Source organism: Urtica dioica, chromosome 1 (assembly GCF_054948205.1).
Source record: "Urtica dioica subsp. dioica isolate 48M chromosome 1, U.dioica_male_clone48M_v1_H2, whole genome shotgun sequence".
Taxonomy (NCBI): domain Eukaryota; kingdom Viridiplantae; phylum Streptophyta; class Magnoliopsida; order Rosales; family Urticaceae; genus Urtica; species Urtica dioica.
This window is the reverse complement of record NC_142756.1, coordinates 4,704,171-4,721,253: the sequence shown is the minus strand read 5'-3', so window position 1 is coordinate 4,721,253 and position 17,083 is coordinate 4,704,171. Positions and strand designations below refer to the sequence as shown.

The 17,083-nt window shown below is 39.5% G+C and overlaps 3 protein-coding genes across 3 annotated transcripts; 2 read left to right on the top strand and 1 right to left on the bottom strand.

The window, feature by feature from the left end:
* Positions 1-1,903: 1,903 nt before the first annotated feature.
* Positions 1,904-3,485, bottom strand: LOC149406617 (uncharacterized). Its single transcript, XM_089617186.1, has 2 exons — positions 2,351-3,485; positions 1,904-2,238 (listed from the first exon to the last, which is right to left on the bottom strand). The coding sequence occupies exons 1-2, from the start codon at positions 3,483-3,485 to the stop codon at positions 1,904-1,906; spliced, it is 1,470 nt and encodes a 489-aa protein (XP_089473312.1).
* An 8,595-nt stretch (positions 3,486-12,080) lies between these two features.
* Positions 12,081-14,257, top strand: LOC149406616 (pentatricopeptide repeat-containing protein At2g20710, mitochondrial-like). The gene is made up of 2 exons (XM_089607791.1): positions 12,081-12,488; positions 12,807-14,257. The coding sequence occupies exons 1-2, from the start codon at positions 12,162-12,164 to the stop codon at positions 14,028-14,030; spliced, it is 1,551 nt and encodes a 516-aa protein (XP_089463917.1). The 5' UTR covers positions 12,081-12,161; the 3' UTR covers positions 14,031-14,257.
* Positions 14,258-14,616: 359 nt separating this feature from the next.
* LOC149406615 (pentatricopeptide repeat-containing protein At2g20710, mitochondrial-like) lies at positions 14,617-16,968 on the top strand. Its single transcript, XM_089607784.1, has 2 exons — positions 14,617-14,952; positions 15,501-16,968. The coding sequence occupies exons 1-2, from the start codon at positions 14,683-14,685 to the stop codon at positions 16,701-16,703; spliced, it is 1,473 nt and encodes a 490-aa protein (XP_089463910.1). The 5' UTR covers positions 14,617-14,682; the 3' UTR covers positions 16,704-16,968.
* Positions 16,969-17,083: the final 115 nt, after the last annotated feature.

Genomic DNA, 17,083 nt, shown 5'->3' with positions numbered 1-17,083 from the left:
TGGACGTAGATCCATTGATGATGATCGAGTAACGAGGTGTGGTGATGCAGTCTAGGATACGAGAGATACACCGATTCCCAAAACCCCCGGCCTCCATGACTCGCCTGAGATAGGCCCATTCGACGCGGTCGTAGGCCTTGCTCATGTCGAGTTTGAGAGCACAGAAGCCGGTGAAGCCCCGAGTTCGCCGCCTCAGCCAGTGGTTGCACTCAAAGCCTAACATGACGTTGTCGGCGATTTTTCGCCGACTATGAATGCGCTCTGGTTCTCATCAATCACCAAACCCATTATGGATTTGATACGGTTTGCCAAAGCCTTCGCCACGATTTTATAGATGACGTTGCATAGGGAGATCGGTCGGAAATCTTTGATACGTGTTGGTTCCGTCACTTTCGGGATCATGGTGATGAGAGTCTCGTTCCAAGGACCAACACTGTCGTCACCGTTGAGGATGTTAAGGCAGGTCGTCGTTATTCGGTCGCCCACGATACTCCAATATTTTTGGAAAAAAATAGCTGGAAAACCATCCGGGCCTGGCGCTTTTGTAGGATGCATCCCACGTATTGCAGCCTCAATCTCCCCCCGGTTGAAATCCTTGTCGAGTCGGCTAGCGATGGTATGATCCAACCTTGGAAAACTCACAGGGATGCTTGCGGCCAGGTCCTCGTCGGTCGGGCACGTGCTAGAGAAAAGGGCCTGGTAGTGGCTCGTCATGGCTTCGAGAATGTCGGGGGTAGTGGTAAGTAAATTACCAGAGTCGTCGATGAGCTGCTTGACGCTATTAGTTTTCCGCCGTTGTTTTGCTTGGGCGTGAAAAAACTTGGTGTTTTTATCGCCGTGAGTGAGCCAATTGCACCTCGATATTTGTTTCCAATGGATCTCCTCCGCCGAAAGAAGCTTTTCCATCTTTGACTCTAGAGTTGCAATATAGGCGAGGTTGCCTTCATGAGTTGCGTCGTTCCTGGCCGATTCAAGATCTCTACGGACCTTAGCAATTTGTGCCGGCAAGTCTCCAAATTTTTGCCTCCCCCATGTATCAAGATCTCGGCTTACGTTTCGGAGAGTTGTCAACACCCCGTGAGCGTGCTCCAAGGAATTGGCCGACCATCTTCTCGCAATCGCAGGTTCGCATTCCTCATCGTGGATCCACTTCTCCTCGAAAAAGAACCGCCGCTTCCTAATATTGCCGTTAGGCTGCAAGATCGGAAAGAGGGAGACACGAATCGGTCTGTGGTCGGACTTGTAATAAGGAAGATTATGAGCCCCAAAATCGGGAAACATACTCTGCCACAGGTCGTTCGCACAAAACCGATCGAGTCGCTCTTGGATAAATCCCGGAGGTGCCCATCCATTGGCCCAAGTAAACCGCTGACCGTGGAAGCCCAAATCTTCAAGCCCCGCCTCGTCGAGAGCCTCTTGAAATTCATTCATCAAAGCCCAACTCTTTCGGGTTCCCCCGTCTTTCTCATCGTCAAAGAGGATCTCGTTCCAGTCGCCACCTACTAACCACGCCATGTTTCTGTCTCTCTGATCCTCGGCCAATCTTTTCAGCAGGTCCCATGAGAATTTGCGTAGGTCCGGCCGAGGGTTGCCGTAGAAACTCGTAAACCTCCACTCACGCCCCATACCTTGAATAATACTGTCAATATGCCCAATCAAAAAGGAACGAATGCGGATACTTACAGAGTTATACCAAAGGAGCATAAGTCCACCTTTCCTCTGTTCACTGTTAACCACAAACACCATTCCATCCCCAGGATCGCTTTCTAGTTTGTACACTGATTGGCGTGGAGTTTTGTTTCCGAGATAAAAAGGATGTCAGGAGATTCATCGCGGACAAGCTTCTGTAGATTCCGGAATGCACCAGGGCTGCCCAATCCCCGGGCATTCCAGCATAAAAGATTCATAATGACCGGCGGGTCTGGCTCCCGTTGCCAGTCCCCGCCGATCCCGGAAGCAAGCCCGCCTCCGCACCACCCATTACTTTACTCATATCTTCCCCCGATCTAATCGCTGCCATACTTGGGGATTTCTGACAGGCAGCCTCCTCCGTCGAAACCCCCAAAGAAAGAAGAAGGCCGGTACTCTCTCCGGTCGCCAGCGTTGACGTCGCTGGAGAAGGGAGCTCGTCATAATGTCTCTTCTGAGCTCGGGCCGCCCTTTTCGTCGCGCTAAGCCGGCTGAGCCCTTTGCTGTCTTTTTCCCGCACCACACTAGCCTCTTTACCGCCTGGAATAACTTTCCTTTTTTTCGCACCCGGGTCACCAAAAGAGAAAGTCGCGCCAGACTCCAGCAGCAGGGGAGGTTGAGGAAGAGGGGGGGGGGGGGGGGGGGGGGGCGGGTAAAGTACGCGATAGGGAAAGGGGCTGGTTAAAATTGGGATTGGGCTTGGTCAAAGGGCTTTGTGGGCTTTTCCCAAGGGGAAGAATAGCTTTTGAATTGGGCCCAGGAAGGGAGAGATCTGACTTGGTGTGTGTGGGCCCGCTGGGGGATAGGGAATCCACACGTGATTGGGTCACAGGTATATGTTCGTTGGAGGACTTAGTAACATCAATACCTGGCGTCTCATTGGGAATATGCGCCGAGTGATTGCTCTGTGGTTGTTCCTTGGGGAGAGGATTGGCGGCTCTGTCTTTTTCCAAGGAAACACGCTCGCCATTTGAGGGTCTAGGGACTCTGCTCTCGGAATGCTCTGTGGAGGTTTCGAAGCAGGAGCGGCGGGGATCCTCAGCACGGAGCCACGTGCCAAAAGGGTGTTGTTTGGCGTTCCCAGGGTCCGCCGGAGAGGGCTGTGCCTTCCTACAGCTGCTTTTCTCATGACCGACGAGGCCACACGTGAAGCACATGAGAGGAAGCTTTTCGTACTTGAAAGAGATCCAATGAGGCCTCCCGCCAACGGGGATGAAGCGACCCGGACAAATCGGTTCAGAGAATGAGATTTCCACTTTGCATCGAAAATACTCGTTGAGGACCGACTTGAACTTGCCGTCCCATGAAAAGTCCACCGGCGTTCCTGCCATCGTCGCTAGACGAAGCAAATTCTTTTCGATTCTGGCTTGCAGCGGGACTCCGTAGATCCTGAGTCCCAGCTTAATGGACTGGAACTTGCAATCCTCCCACTTCTCCGATGAGGGCCAGTGCTCGAGGAGGAGAAACCCCCCATTAAAACACCATGGTCCACGTTCGATGATCCTTTTACATGCCACAGCTGACGAGAACTCCACTCCCACGTAGAAATACTCATCAGTTTTGCGAAGAGTTCTGACCCTCCAACCCTTTTCATTCCACCACAACCTCTTGAGGATGGAGATGAGAAGTTTTAGAGAACCGACTCTTGGCGCAAATACCTTGCCCACAGCCGCTGACCCAAGTCTGAGTATCGCCGCACCAGGCTCTGCAGATTCGTCTTCCTCACCCCAGTCCTCATCTTCCATATGGAGCGACTCAGCGAGGTCAGCAAGAGAGTCAACATCTTCGTTGTCCATAGACACAGGGGAAACCTAGCTCTGCTATAGTCACAAACAAAAACCCAGTACCCGTCCGAGGACAGGCGACAAAGGGATAGTGAGTGGGACCAAAGCAGGGAAGATGAAAAAGTCCTGATCTCGTCAGGAAAGTTTCTCAGAGAATGTTCCGGAAGGAAGGGCTCTTCTAGTTAGTAGAGAGCATGTGCGATTTGAGTGTCCCAGTGTAAGGGATTATTAATCTTGGCTAATATTTGTTTACTTGCCTTACAAATCAAACTAGGGTAATCACTAGTGTAGCTTTAACTTGGGAAATAAGTTAGTTTCTTTGATATGCTCTTCGTGATTTTCGTTGTTAGCCATATTATTATTTTTAGTTAATTAGCATTAGCATAACTAGTAGTCATAGACTGAACTACAGAGTATACATGGTCAGAAATGTAGCTGGGCGTTTGAAAACATTATTCAACGTCTTTTAATGAAATTGTGTAATGTTTTTAATTGCCTCGAAACCTTGAGAAAATGTTAAGATAGACCAATAGGCAATATCTTTTACAATTAATGACATTTTTGCCCCTGGATTTTGAAAATTTTGACACTACACCCCGCATTCTTTAATATTGTTATCTTTGCTCTTTAATTTAATCTTTATTTTTTTTTTTGCAAATTTGTCCTTCCATCAAGTTTTTTTTCGACAAAACGTCATTTTTATGTGCATGTGCGACACATAATAGCTAAAAAAAAGAGAGCATTTTTGTAAACATGTAATAAGGAACTGAAGATATTAGTATAAAGAAAATAAAAATTATTTTGCAGGAAAACTAAAATATACCGAAATTAATTTTAAACCATAAAATAAAACATCAAATCTTAATCGTGGTCTAATTCAAAATGAAAATTAAACTTATAATCGTAGATCATCGAGACAGAGACTAACCAAATTAATGCTCAAACCTTAAAATTGAAAATGGTGAAATCGAGAGCTAAAACACGAAAATTGAAAATGGTGAAAATTGAAATCGAGGCATATACTTTTTTTCATTGCTTATTTGGAAAGCTTATTTCACTTGTATGACTCTGATTGTCATAATAACAGTTTTTTTCACGACATAGTGTCATCATGCAATTTTTCAAAACACATGTTGTCATAAAATTTTAATAACTAGATAGATTTAAGAAAGAAAGAAAAAAAATTCTAATTAGCCATATTTTTTTGGGCAGTGTAGCGAAATAGTCAAAATGAAACTATGAAATTTGTTTTTAGCCTATGTTTCACAATTTTTAGGGAAATAGCCAACAGACTTATGTGGCAATAATTAAGGTCTGATTTACCCTTATTTATTAACAAATTCGTCATTTTCTCTCTCCTACTTTTTTTCTATACTTTTTTTTACATAAAAACTTCAAAAAACCATATCTATCTCATATGAACTCGAAAGTGAGTGATTCCAAATCCTACGGATTCGTGACGCCGAGATCTTAAAAAATAGATCCATTGTGTTTGATGAAAAATCATGTTTAATACCATAGATGTAAAAAAATCACATTACTACCTTAAATATGGAAATAACTGAAAATTTTTGAAATTATCAAAAAAATAAATGGAAACGTAACTATGATGCATTAAACATAATTTTTCATCAAATACAATTGGTCTATTTTTGAAGATCTCGATGCCACGAATTTTTAGGATCTGAAATCACTCAATGTCGAGTTCGTATGAGAAAGATACGAATTTTTGAAGTTTTGATGCAAAAAAAATTATTTGAAAAAAATAGAAGAGATAAAGTGACGAATTTATTAATAAATAAGGGCAAATCAGACTTTAATTATTGCCACATAAGCCATTTGGATATATCCCTAAAAATTGTCAAATATAGGCTATATCCAAAATCACATGTTTTAAGTGGCCTAGTTACTTACGAATCTCTATTTGTTTTTTAATAAACTACTTAAAGCAGATGTTTCCATATTTTTTGGGCATGCGTGTGATTCTAAAGCTAGCAAATAGCGTTAATTTATTAAGAAAATCAGCTTACAGGTCCACTCACTTGGCTAACTTAAAAACTCATTAAGAAACAAATACACTTTACATCACATGTAAAGTACTAATTACTGGCACATATTCAAGGAAATTTGGATTTAAGAATGCTATTTCCTTATTTATTTATCTATCTTTTACAAAAAGACTCCTAAAGATAATATATTGATAAAAATTAAAAAGACTTAAAATTACAAATATTAAGCTCCCCGTGAAAAAAAAAAAGAAAACTCTGTAAAAAAAAAGAAGATGAAACAATCACAATTAGAATACTACCGTCCTTTTTGTAACACGTTCCACTACATGTTGCCGATTGCATTCCAAGGTATATTGCCCGACTGAGCATGTCCAAAAATTCAAACCATATATTATATCTAAAAATTAGATCTACATAATGAAATTTAAAGCCAACTGATCAAAGACCTGATCGTACAAAGCAATATTCATTTTTGGATTATTGAAAAAAAAAACAAGAGGAGAAAAACCCTCTATTGGAGACGCAGTCGACCAATGTTGGTGTGCTCAACATAGACTTGTAGTAGTGAGGATGGCGATGACTCTAATCTCTAGACGACAACTATGAAGAGTAAAAAAGCTCCCTATGACGACAAACTTGGCAGAAATTCATGAAGACATGTAGAAGAAAAAAATAAAAACACCTTCTCTCAGATCGTGAACCTTCTAATGGTTAAGACCACCAAATTTTCATGTCCTGGAGGAGGCAAGTCGTAATGTTTTTTTTTTTGGTTGGAGGAGGGGGACAGAGAGAGCCTAAGATTTTAGAAATGCTAATAATTCAAGCTAATGATTATTATTTTGAAATTGAGTATAGTATTATAATATCTTTTTTGGGAATAACTAATTCAAAAAGGCACTCCCAAATATTTCAAAAAAATACAAAAAAATTGAATTTTGAATTCAAATGTGTACAACACCTTTTTAGACAGAATAAGAATAATGAATAATATAAAGAAAAACAAAAGAGCATGAATAAAAACAACAAAAAATTGGCTACGTAAGCCACCTAAACTATAAGAATTGTAAATTAGTCAACCTTTGGTAAATACTTTGTAAATAGCCAACTTGCATATGTGACAGCCTATTAACTACCTAAAATATATGTTTGGCTGTGTTAAATAAGTCTTTTATTAATCTGTTAATAAGTTTACTTGGCTATTTACAAGAAATTAACCAAATGTGGGCTATATCTCAATCCACTATATATGTGTGGTTATATAACTTAATAACCCTAAAAACAAAGAGAAAGCAACCTTAGGTTTGGGTTCGGAGAGGAAATGGTCCGGGTGCTTGAGGTGGTTTGTGATATTAGCCTTGGTTCAAGAAAGAGTGAGGCTGTTGTGGTACAGTGTATGAAGAAGAAGAAGAAGAAGAAGAAGAAGAAATGAATGAATGAAATGAGAATGACGGATATAAGTAGTCAATTGTGACAGTTAATTTTTTTAAAAATTTTACATGAATTTGCAAAACGGTGCTTGAAAGACCTTCATGCAAGCGTAGTTCGTCGCGACGTACTTGCATGATGGTCTTCAAAGATTGTCTTGCAAACATAGTTCTTTGAGGCAAAGTTATAAGTTCAAAACTACTTCATTTCTTAAAATAATCAAAATACTTGCACGATAATCTTCAAAAACCGTTGTGAATAGTTCTTTATTTAATGAGTTCATGATCGAGTTCTTTCCATTGCAAACTTGCTCCATCTCTATTTTAAGTTCGCTGCGGTGAGTTATGCTTGCACGATGGTTTTTGAAAGACTGCCCTGCAAAATACCGTGATTTAACGTTCAAGGGCTTTTTTTAATTATTTTTATGGCAGGTTTTGAAAGTTCGTCATGCAAACTCTATCGTGCAAGCTAATATTTAGTAGTGACAAGTGATAAGTTCTAAATCATGAAGCAACTAAAAGACTAAATATAAGTTAACATTAGTCTTTTTAAAGTCCCACATTGCCTAAAGCGTAAAGCAATACAAGTTTGAAAGTACTATAAATTGAAAATGAATTTTGAGAATTGATAAGAGTTTGTGTGGTCTTATAGCCACAATTAGTCAATGTGGTGTCTTTATTTAGGGGGGGTTTTTTTTCTTCTTTGTATTAGAGTTGCGGTTTATTTTATTTTGACGAATTGTGCGAAAATAGCCATCGGAGCACATTGTATGATATATTCAAGGGATTGGAGTGTCTCAAACAAACCATCCAGATGTGCATCACGATTTTTCTTCATAGAAGTTTTGCTATTAGGTTAAATTCTTCCTAATTCAATAATCTTTGAGTGTCTTCTATTTAATAACTTGATGATTTATCTTACACAAATATCCATTCTCCTAATTCTTAACCACTAAACGTTACGATACTCTTTCTCGATAAAGTCGGTTGAGTGGGTAACATTGTATTCCCTTGGAACCTTACATGCATTGATTCAATACACATTGCGAAAAAAAAAAAGAATCATTGTATGCTAGAATTAATTAAAGAAACGAAAGACGTTGAAGTTGCCACATGTCTTTACCGCGTTACGAAACTTGAATTCTATAGAGAAATTTTAATTTCTAAAACTGTTAAGAAGTATATATAATCGTAAATAGACTTTTTATTTATACAATATAGTTATGTCGCGTTTTTGGATAAAAATACCCCTTTAGACTAATATACCTCTTCTCTATCTAACACTCACGGTTCTCAGTCATCACTCATTGCCTTAGATGATTTCAGATACCGCAAACGAACAAGCGCTGAATCAATTTATATAAAAATCAATTTTTTTTTTATTTTGAACTCATCTTTGGAAGGAGTCCTTGTTGCCATTAAATCCGATTAACTCCGATGAATTTCTATCTATTCTGATGAAATTCAATAAGTTCTTCAATGATAAAGTTCAAAATGCAAAAAATTGATTTTGTGCGTTTTCGTTTGCGGTCGTGAAACGGAATATTGACGACTTAGAACATAGAGAGTTAGATAATGAGTGAATGAGAATAAAATGATTAAAATGAGGTATATTGATTTGTACAACAATTTTGTTAAAAAACATAACAACAATCACCATGTTTATTAAAATTGATTTTACACATGTTTGTCTACGGTCGTGAAACGGAGGAGTGACGACTTAGAACATGGATAGTTGGAGAGAGAGAGATAAGTTAGAGGATGAGAAAATATGATTAGGCTTTGTTTAGTAAGAAGAAAAGTGGAAGGATTGAGTAAGGTGGAAGGATTGAGCTATGAAAATTAATCTTTTTGTGATGTTTGGTAGAGAGGATTGAAAGAAAAATGAAGAGATTTGGAAGGATTAATTTTTCGTGGGACCCACCAAAATCTATTACAAATATAACCTTAATTAATCACCAATTATTATGTATAATAAACAATAATCATTATGCTTTATTTTTTGTATCCATATCAAACAACAAAATAAAAAAACAAATACTTGACTACGTAACCATCTTAAGCACTGGCAATTTGGTTTTAGCTAACCTTTCGTTAATTTCCCGTAAATAGCCATTTTGCTTACGTGACAACTTATTAATTGAAATTTTTTTACACGTTTACCCTTATTAATTAAGCTAACTAATTAAAGATTTTTTTTTTTAATTTGAATATTTCCGGTTTGGAAAGAGTTTTTAGCGTGTATTTCAGGATTTTATGGACGTGAGATATGCGTTGACTTTAGCTAAGTTTGTTTCTATTATAGAATAAAATAAGTAAATATATTCTTTTATTTACTGAATATTATTTGATTCAAAACAGCGAATCATCCTCGATGAAACAATTGGTATTAACTGTAAATATGCTTTGTATTTACAATGCATTTATGATGAAACAATTGGTATTAACTGTAAATCAATGTTGTATTTACAATACTGGATAAGAATTCACCAGAACCAAAATCTCAGCAAATTCACAATCACTGAAACAAATCTCATACACTCAAAACCACCAGCAATTCCGATGAAAAAGAAGAAGAAGAAGAAGAAGAAGAAGAAGAAGAAGAAGAAGAAGAAGACGAAGACGAAGAAGAAGAGAGAGAAAAAAAATGAAGGATCATCATAATACAAGAAATTCTGTAATCTCAATTCTTCATTAATAAAAAATAAAATATTTGGGTTCTTCTTTCCCAATTCTTCTTCGCGTAAAATATTTGGAAAATCGTCGCCGTCAATTTACCAGGCATGGATATTTCAAAAATTTGCAAATTGAAAAGAACAAATCAAATCAAGCAAATCTACCATTGGAATCCCTAACAAGCTCCACCAATCCAATCCGATAGGCACAACCCGTTTTCCGTCACCATCGACGAGCGTCGGCCGATGTTGCAGAGGGTGGGCGAGTGTCGGAGCCGATGTTGCAGAGGGTGGAGCGTCGGCCGATGTTGCAGAGCGTTGATTTTGTTTTTATCGGTTGTGTAGAGATAAAGAAAGAGTATAGATATCTGCATTAATGGAGTTTTAAATGATCCCTCAATTTGTGCGAGTAATTATGGCCGAATATTTTATTTTCTATTTGAATTGATGTGCTGAAAATAATGGGCGGGAATTTGGCTATAGTTATTTGAGGTCATTCACGTCTTTTAACATGCTGTAAATAGATTGATGTGATTATTAATAAGAAATTAACAGAAGGTTGATAGGTGCGTTAATCACGCGTAAAACTCCTATTTTCCAAACCAAAAACCGACGAGTTCTCAAGTATTTTAATGGTTTTTAGTAGGTTTTGAGTAATTTCAGGTTCAGAGGAGCATTAGAACGTCTACAATCAATTTCGTGGAAAGATGATGGGATTCGGAGTCAAAATGGTCAAAATAGAGTAAAAAATGAGATGGGCAAGAAACTTGGCGACTACGCGCGCCGCACGCTTTCCACCGCGCGCCGCGGGAAGACTGAATCCGAGACCGCGCGCCGCGTGCCTCTAGTCGCGCGCCGCGCATACGGGGACACAAACCATGAAATCGCACAGAGTCTTATGCGCGGAGCGCGCATAACCTGGAGCTGAGTCCGCGCGCCGCGCACTGACTACCGCGCGCCGCGCGCCTTCGGATTACTGGAATAGGAAATTAACGATTTCTGAAGATTTTTGACCCTTGCATTGAATTAGAAGGCTCAGATGACTCCGAAAAATACACATTCAAGGCTAAAAACACCTCTTGTAACCTAATTAACTCATCCTAGTTTTGTTTTTGGTTTTTTCTACTTTTGGCTGCACTTTTCTTTTGAGAGCTTTTGTTTGGGAGCGAAGTTGAGTCGACGATCCGACGAACAAGCAACCGTGAACTCCCGTTTTTAATAGTTTTTCTTTCTTTCCCTTACTCTCCATTACTTTTATTTCTCGATTAATTGATAGTTTCATTCTTCCCGTCATGAATCTCATAGTGTTTTTCTTGTTTATGATTATGTTGATTATTGTTTTTATCATTATGTTGTTAACTATGGATTCCGTTAGAGGCTAGATTTTTAGTGGGGTTGCGATGTAGTCGGATTGAATTAGGTTAGGGGGTTTCGTTAGGGTGAAATTATGCTTTGAATTACTTAATTATTCATGCTTGTGTGGATGTGTTCTTAATGCGTTTTTTGGATTGACCATCTTTAGGATTGTTTTTAGGAGTTTTCTGTCACTCGAGAGAGGACGAAAACTCATGCTCATAATCCATGCTTCGTTTTACTCTTAGGTTGCTAGACGGCTTAAGCTTAATGTAATCGTTTGAATTCTCGTATTTATTGGTCGTGATTGTTTTAATAGGATTAGAGACCGAGAGGATATATAATCCGTCAATTGCGTAGGTTGCTAGATCACTCGAGAGAGGCTAGTAATATCATAGGGAGAATGAGATTAGCGTGAGTAGAGTAGGTCAAGTTGTTGGAACCCGAAACCCCCGAGTCTTAATTTTCCGGTGAAGTCGTGGTCCCCATTTCTCTTATTCAAAGTTTCATGTTAAGTTTCCGTTGCTTTTTTGTTATTTTAATTATAGTTAATTCTTGCACCTCCCATTTTAATACCGTGAAATCAATTTGCTTAGGTTGTTTAACGTAGCTATAGTAACTAGTCTCTGTGGGATCGATATCCGTTACTTACGTAACACTATTACTTGTTCGATACGTCCGCTTGCGTGCTAGTTATAAAAATATCGCAACAAAGGTTGACTAAAACTAAAACCCTTATAACAGTGTAGCTATATACCTATATAACCCAATAAAAAATTATCATCTTTCTTTACATTATACCCATCAACTTTTTAACAATTTATAATCTAATACTTTATTTTCCTTTCTATTCCCTTCTAATTAACCCATCCACCCATTTTTCTCACCTTCCTATCAAATGTAATCTAAAATGAAGTATTTTGATTTGTTCGAATATTTTTCTAATAACATAATAAAAATCCATTCTTAAACAAATTTGTTTAAATAAAATTATTTACAAATGTTTATTATTTGGTAGTTATAAAGTCTACAAAATAATTTTTTTAAACAGAATTTTATCTCTCGTGTCCACTCTAATAATCTGTTTGTATTATTATTGTGTTTCCGGATAAACGAAAAGAATAACGATAAAAGACAAGTGATAGTAAAGTAATAAGATTCTGTGTGTTCTTCAACTGGATAATAACAGTTGTGGAGACACTCTAAAACTCTAAACCACGGCAACAAATGAAGCTCAATCATGTTCAGACCAAGTTCGTCACCTTTGGGTTTCAAAACAAACTTCACAACCACAACAGCAAAGACAAGCAAAACAAGCCTCGTCGCGTTTCAACTTCACGACTCGCTCCTGAAACTGTAAAGCGAAACTCACCTTCCTCCTTTAACTCTCCAGAATCGCTTTTCCAGAGAATCCAAGCGGTCAGAGACCCAAAGGCCTCAGTTCTTCCGGTCGTCCGAGAATGGGTCAGCCAAGGCAAAGCCGTTTCGCAGCAAGAAATCGCTTCGATTGTCAGAATTCTCAGAGGCTTCAAACGTTACCAACACGCACTTCAGGTCTGCGCTTTTCTCTCTCTCTCTCTCTCTCTCTCTCTCTCTCATTTTTATTTTTTTCATTTTCGATTGTTTCATTGGGGGACTGACTGTGAAAGATTTATTCTTCATCGCATAAGTCTATAGTTTTGATGACTTTGTGCTTAAGAACTAATGTAACTCTTGAACTTGAATAATGTGGTTTTTTCCCCTAATAAAAATGTGATGTTGTTCTGCTTGGAACTCACTTTGAATAATTTTATTTTTATGAGCGGAACATATGTTTATGTTACCATATACGCTCACAAATTCTGATAACCTTACTAAACCCTGTTTGTTCAGATATCAATTTGGATGAGTGACAGTATGTATCTCAAAATATCACCCGAGGACGTATCGGTAAGGCTGGATTTGATACACAGAGTTCACGGGCTCAAATGCGCCGAGAATTATTTCGAATCCATGTCGGAGAATCTAAGAACCCACGCCGTGCGCGGCTCTCTCCTCCGAAGCTACGTCCGAGAGAATCGCGTCCGCGAATCAGAGGCGGTGATGCGCGAAATGGGAAGAATCACGGGAGACGAGAAAGAGAAAGAGAAAGGCTCGTCTTTCGGGTACAACATGTTGATCAGCCTCTACGCCAAGAACGGGGATATCGAAAAAATCGATGAGCTGATGCGAGAAATGGAATCGAAAGGAATACGCCACGACCGATACACTCTCATGAACCGAATGTCCGCTTGCATCGCCGCCTCCGACGCAGAAGAAATGGAAAAGACGCTTCGCCGATTAAAGAAGCAAAAAGATCGAAACTTTTACGTGCGGTGGAAATTGTACTCGTTGGCCGCGACCGGGTACATAAAGCTTGGGATGAATGAGAAGGCCGTCGAGATGCTTCATAAGCTCGAAGCCGAGGTCCGAAAGCTGAGACCCGAGTCGAGAAGAAGAGCGGCGTTCATGTTTCTCGTCACTCTCTACTCGAGCGTCGGAGACAGAGACGAGCTTCTCAGAGTGTGGGAAAAATACAAGCCGTCCCGGGATATCGACGCTCCTTACGCGTGTATGATCCGATCCCTCGCGAAGCTCGACGACATCGAGAGCGCCGAGAGGGTCTTCGAGGAGTGGGAATCGATTTGCCGAGAAGGGTTCCGCGAGTTTCGCGTGGTCAACAGCATCGTCGCGGCGTATTGCAAGAAGGGTCTTTTCGAGAAAGCCGAGTTGACTTTGGAGAAGGTCAACGGAGCACCGTACACGAGCACTTGGAGCATATTGGCCAACGGGTACGCGGAGAGTGGAGATTTGGGTAAGGCGGTCGAGGCGTTGAGGAAGGGACTATTGGTGGGTCGGAAAATGTGGATGCCGAGCTCGACTACTCTGTGTGCTTGTCTCGAATACTTGAAAGGTCAACGAGATGTGAAGGGAATGGAAGAGATGATAGGTTTGGTGAAGAGTTTGGATGTTTTGAGTGCCGATACGTGTCGGAGATTGTCAAAGGCTTGTTATGAGACCGGGGAGTCTTTCTCCGACGTGCTTCGTGGGAGTGTCGGAACAAGTGGAAGAAAGTGACGCGGATGAAGCGATGACGAGATCATTTTGATTTTTGACAACGGTCCTTAAAGTCTTTACTGATTTGTAAATTATACTACAAGTTAAAACATTTCATTATATTTTTTTGACAACGGTTTACCCTCCAGGAGCTAGACCAGTACTCCCAAATTGAAGAGAATACTAAATTCAAAACGTAAACCATAACTAACCGCTCATATTTGTCTGGCAAGGTATGTCAAGAAATTGCTGGCAGGGAGCAAATTTGAAAAAAAAATATTATTCAAGGGGCATATATCAAGAAATCATATAATTTTAAGCTTAAAATAAAATTATAACTGTCATGTATGCCTTGATGGCATAGGGTTAAGTAGAGTTGATCACTCTAGCTGGAGAGTATCTTTGGATAATTACAATTCTAACTTTGTTTTAAAGGTAATAGTCGGAAACTTTCCCCAATAACAAGTATCATAATAAAACGTATTTCATTGGTCACAAAATATAAACATAACTATTATAAATTTCTTATAAAATGAGAACTCAGGGACTATTCTTATAAATTTCTGTCAAAATGTCTCATATATATAGGAGAAGATATAGTGAGAATCGCTAAACCCCAAAAACCCTAAACAAAACTGGCTTTATCTTTCTCCGTCTATCTTCTAAACATTCGATGATGAAGCTAGTTCGCTCAAATTTGTGGCGTGGTTATGGCATTTCTAGGGTTTTCAGAACCGCCTTCTACTCTGCCGAATCACTAAAATCTTCTTCGCCACCAAAAGACTCCGTTCATACGAGGATTTTTGCCTTCAGAGATTCAAATAGTTCCATTATTCCATTGATCGATAGATGGGTTGAAGAAGGTGGAGAAATCAAAGTACCTGCACTTTTCAAAGTCGTCAAGCAGCTTCGGACTTACCGTCGTTACTCGCACGCTCTTCAGGTATATATATATATATATATATATATATATATTTATTTATGAGTATATGTGAATATTTAGTCATTCAAGCCGTTGATTGAAGGTCATTTTTATATTAGATGTCAACAATTTTGTTCCGAGCCGAACAGTAATTCGAGATTGAAATTGTCTCTGTTTGCTGCTTCGGTTGAACCTCCCAGATTTGATCCGTTTCTTAACAAAATTGATGATTTCTTGAAAATAAAAGTTATGAAGCGGAAATGATAAATGCAATAGCTTGTAGCTGCATATTATATACAATAAACATAATTATATAGTATATATAGACTAAGCCTCAAATGTTCTGCATATCTTCGGTTGATAAACGGTTCATTTTTTTTTTTTGTCTGTGATATATTGTAATTTATAAACAAACGCAAAGGCTATAGGTTTCCCGATTTGCAATTCTCTGCTCGTCTCTATATGTTTTCTTTTGCTTCAATTGAGTACTCGCCATTTCATGTTGTCTACTCGTCATTGTGAATTGTGATGTGTAAGATCTCTTAAACTTGAGCTGTGTTATTTCTCAGATACTACAATGGATGAAAGACAAAATGAACTTGAAACTTACACCTGGAGCTACAGCTGTTCATCTGGATTTGATCTCGAAAGCTCACAGCATAGAGAAGGCAGAGGAGTACTTCAACACCGTCCCTGAATCGGCAAGACTCGAAAAGGTCCAAAGTGCTTTGTTAAATTCCTATGCGGAGATAAAATCCCTAGAGAAAGCAGAGGACCTTTTCCAGAAGATGAAGGACTTGGGTTTAATTAAATCTGCGCTGACCTATAACCTGATGTTGAACCTATACTATCGTACAGAAGACTATGAGAAAGTGAATAATCTAGCTCGAGAAATGGAAGAAAAGGGCATAGAGTTTGACAGCTATACATTGTGCATTCGGCTGAACGCGTACGCAAGTTCCGACCTGGATGAAATGGAGAAGCTATTGGCAAAGATGGAAGCCGATTCTCACCCAGCTCTGAACTTCCATGCGTATTTCATCGCCGCGAAAGGGTACACCAGAGCTGGCCTTTCGGATAAGCTATTGCCCGTGATAAGGAAATCGGAGAAACTGATCAAAGCCAGCAAAGAGAAAAGAATCCATTACTTGCACCTTATCTCGCTTTACGCCGCAGCGGGGCAAAAGAGCGACGTTCATCGCGTATGGAAACGGTACAAAAAGGGGCGAGTCACCAACAACGGCTATCTCTCCGTGTTGAGCTCTCTGGCGAAGATCGAAGACATCGAAGGTGCTGAAAAGATCTTCGAAGAGTGGGTATCCGGGCCCGCGAAATTCGACAGTCGGATCGTGAACTTGATGATAAGCTTGTTTTGCAAGGAACGGCTCGCGGAAAAGGCTTTTGGGTGCGCCGAGCGGGTTATGAGCAAAGGGCACGAGCTCGATTCTGGGATATTGATGTGTTTAGCTAATCTCTGCGGCATCGAGGGTTTGATGCCTAAGGCCGTGGAATATTTGAAGAAAGCCATTTGTCACTCCAAAGGCAAATGGAGGCTCAACCGTGTGACTCTGGCCAAATGTCTTGAATACCTGAAAAAGGAGGGAGACTTGGAAACGTGCCACGAGGTTTTGAAATCGCTCAGGGAGAACGGGAATTTCTCGGACGATGTTTGTGACAAATTGGTGGATTTTGTGAACAGCGACGAAGAATCCGGAGCCTTGGCTGTGTTGGAAGCAGATGATCATAAGAAAGAAGCTGAGACGAGTGCCTGATGCTCAAATGTTGTGAGTCAAGTCTGTTTGTGTTTCCTATTTTTGGCGCCATAACTTCTCTTATGATTGAAAGACGTTGTAATTCTTGCCATTTTCTTGGTGAATTAAGTTTGGGATCAGGAATCAGTGGGCTGAATTTTGAGAAATAGAAATTTAGCAACAATTTTTACAAGCATATGATATTTAGCACAAATTACTATAGAAACTGTTCTCAAATTTTAAACCATTCAAGGATTGAAGTGTAGATCTTGATGAGGTTTTATTATAGTAGTAGTACTAGTTGGCACAGTGCTAGCACTAATGTTTTTCGGCTAATGTTTGAAATGCCTATAAAATTATTCTAGATTTTTTTAATAAATACGGATTTGTCATCGTAGTCT

Excerpts from the sequence above, each read along its gene's own strand:
- LOC149406616 (XM_089607791.1), top strand. The coding sequence starts at position 12,162 with ATGAAGCTCAATCATGTTCAGACCAAGTTCGTCACCTTTGGGTTTCAA. Across the intron at positions 12,489-12,806 it reads GTTACCAACACGCACTTCAG|ATATCAATTTGGATGAGTGA; the intron begins GTCTGCGCTTTT and ends CTGTTTGTTCAG.
- LOC149406615 (XM_089607784.1), top strand. The coding sequence starts at position 14,683 with ATGATGAAGCTAGTTCGCTCAAATTTGTGGCGTGGTTATGGCATTTCT. Across the intron at positions 14,953-15,500 it reads GTTACTCGCACGCTCTTCAG|ATACTACAATGGATGAAAGA; the intron begins GTATATATATAT and ends GTTATTTCTCAG.
- LOC149406617 (XM_089617186.1), bottom strand. The coding sequence starts at position 3,485 with ATGGACAACGAAGATGTTGACTCTCTTGCTGACCTCGCTGAGTCGCTC. Across the intron at positions 2,239-2,350 it reads CCAGCCCCTTTCCCTATCGC|TTATTCCAGGCGGTAAAGAG; the intron begins GTACTTTACCCG and ends AAAAAAGGAAAG.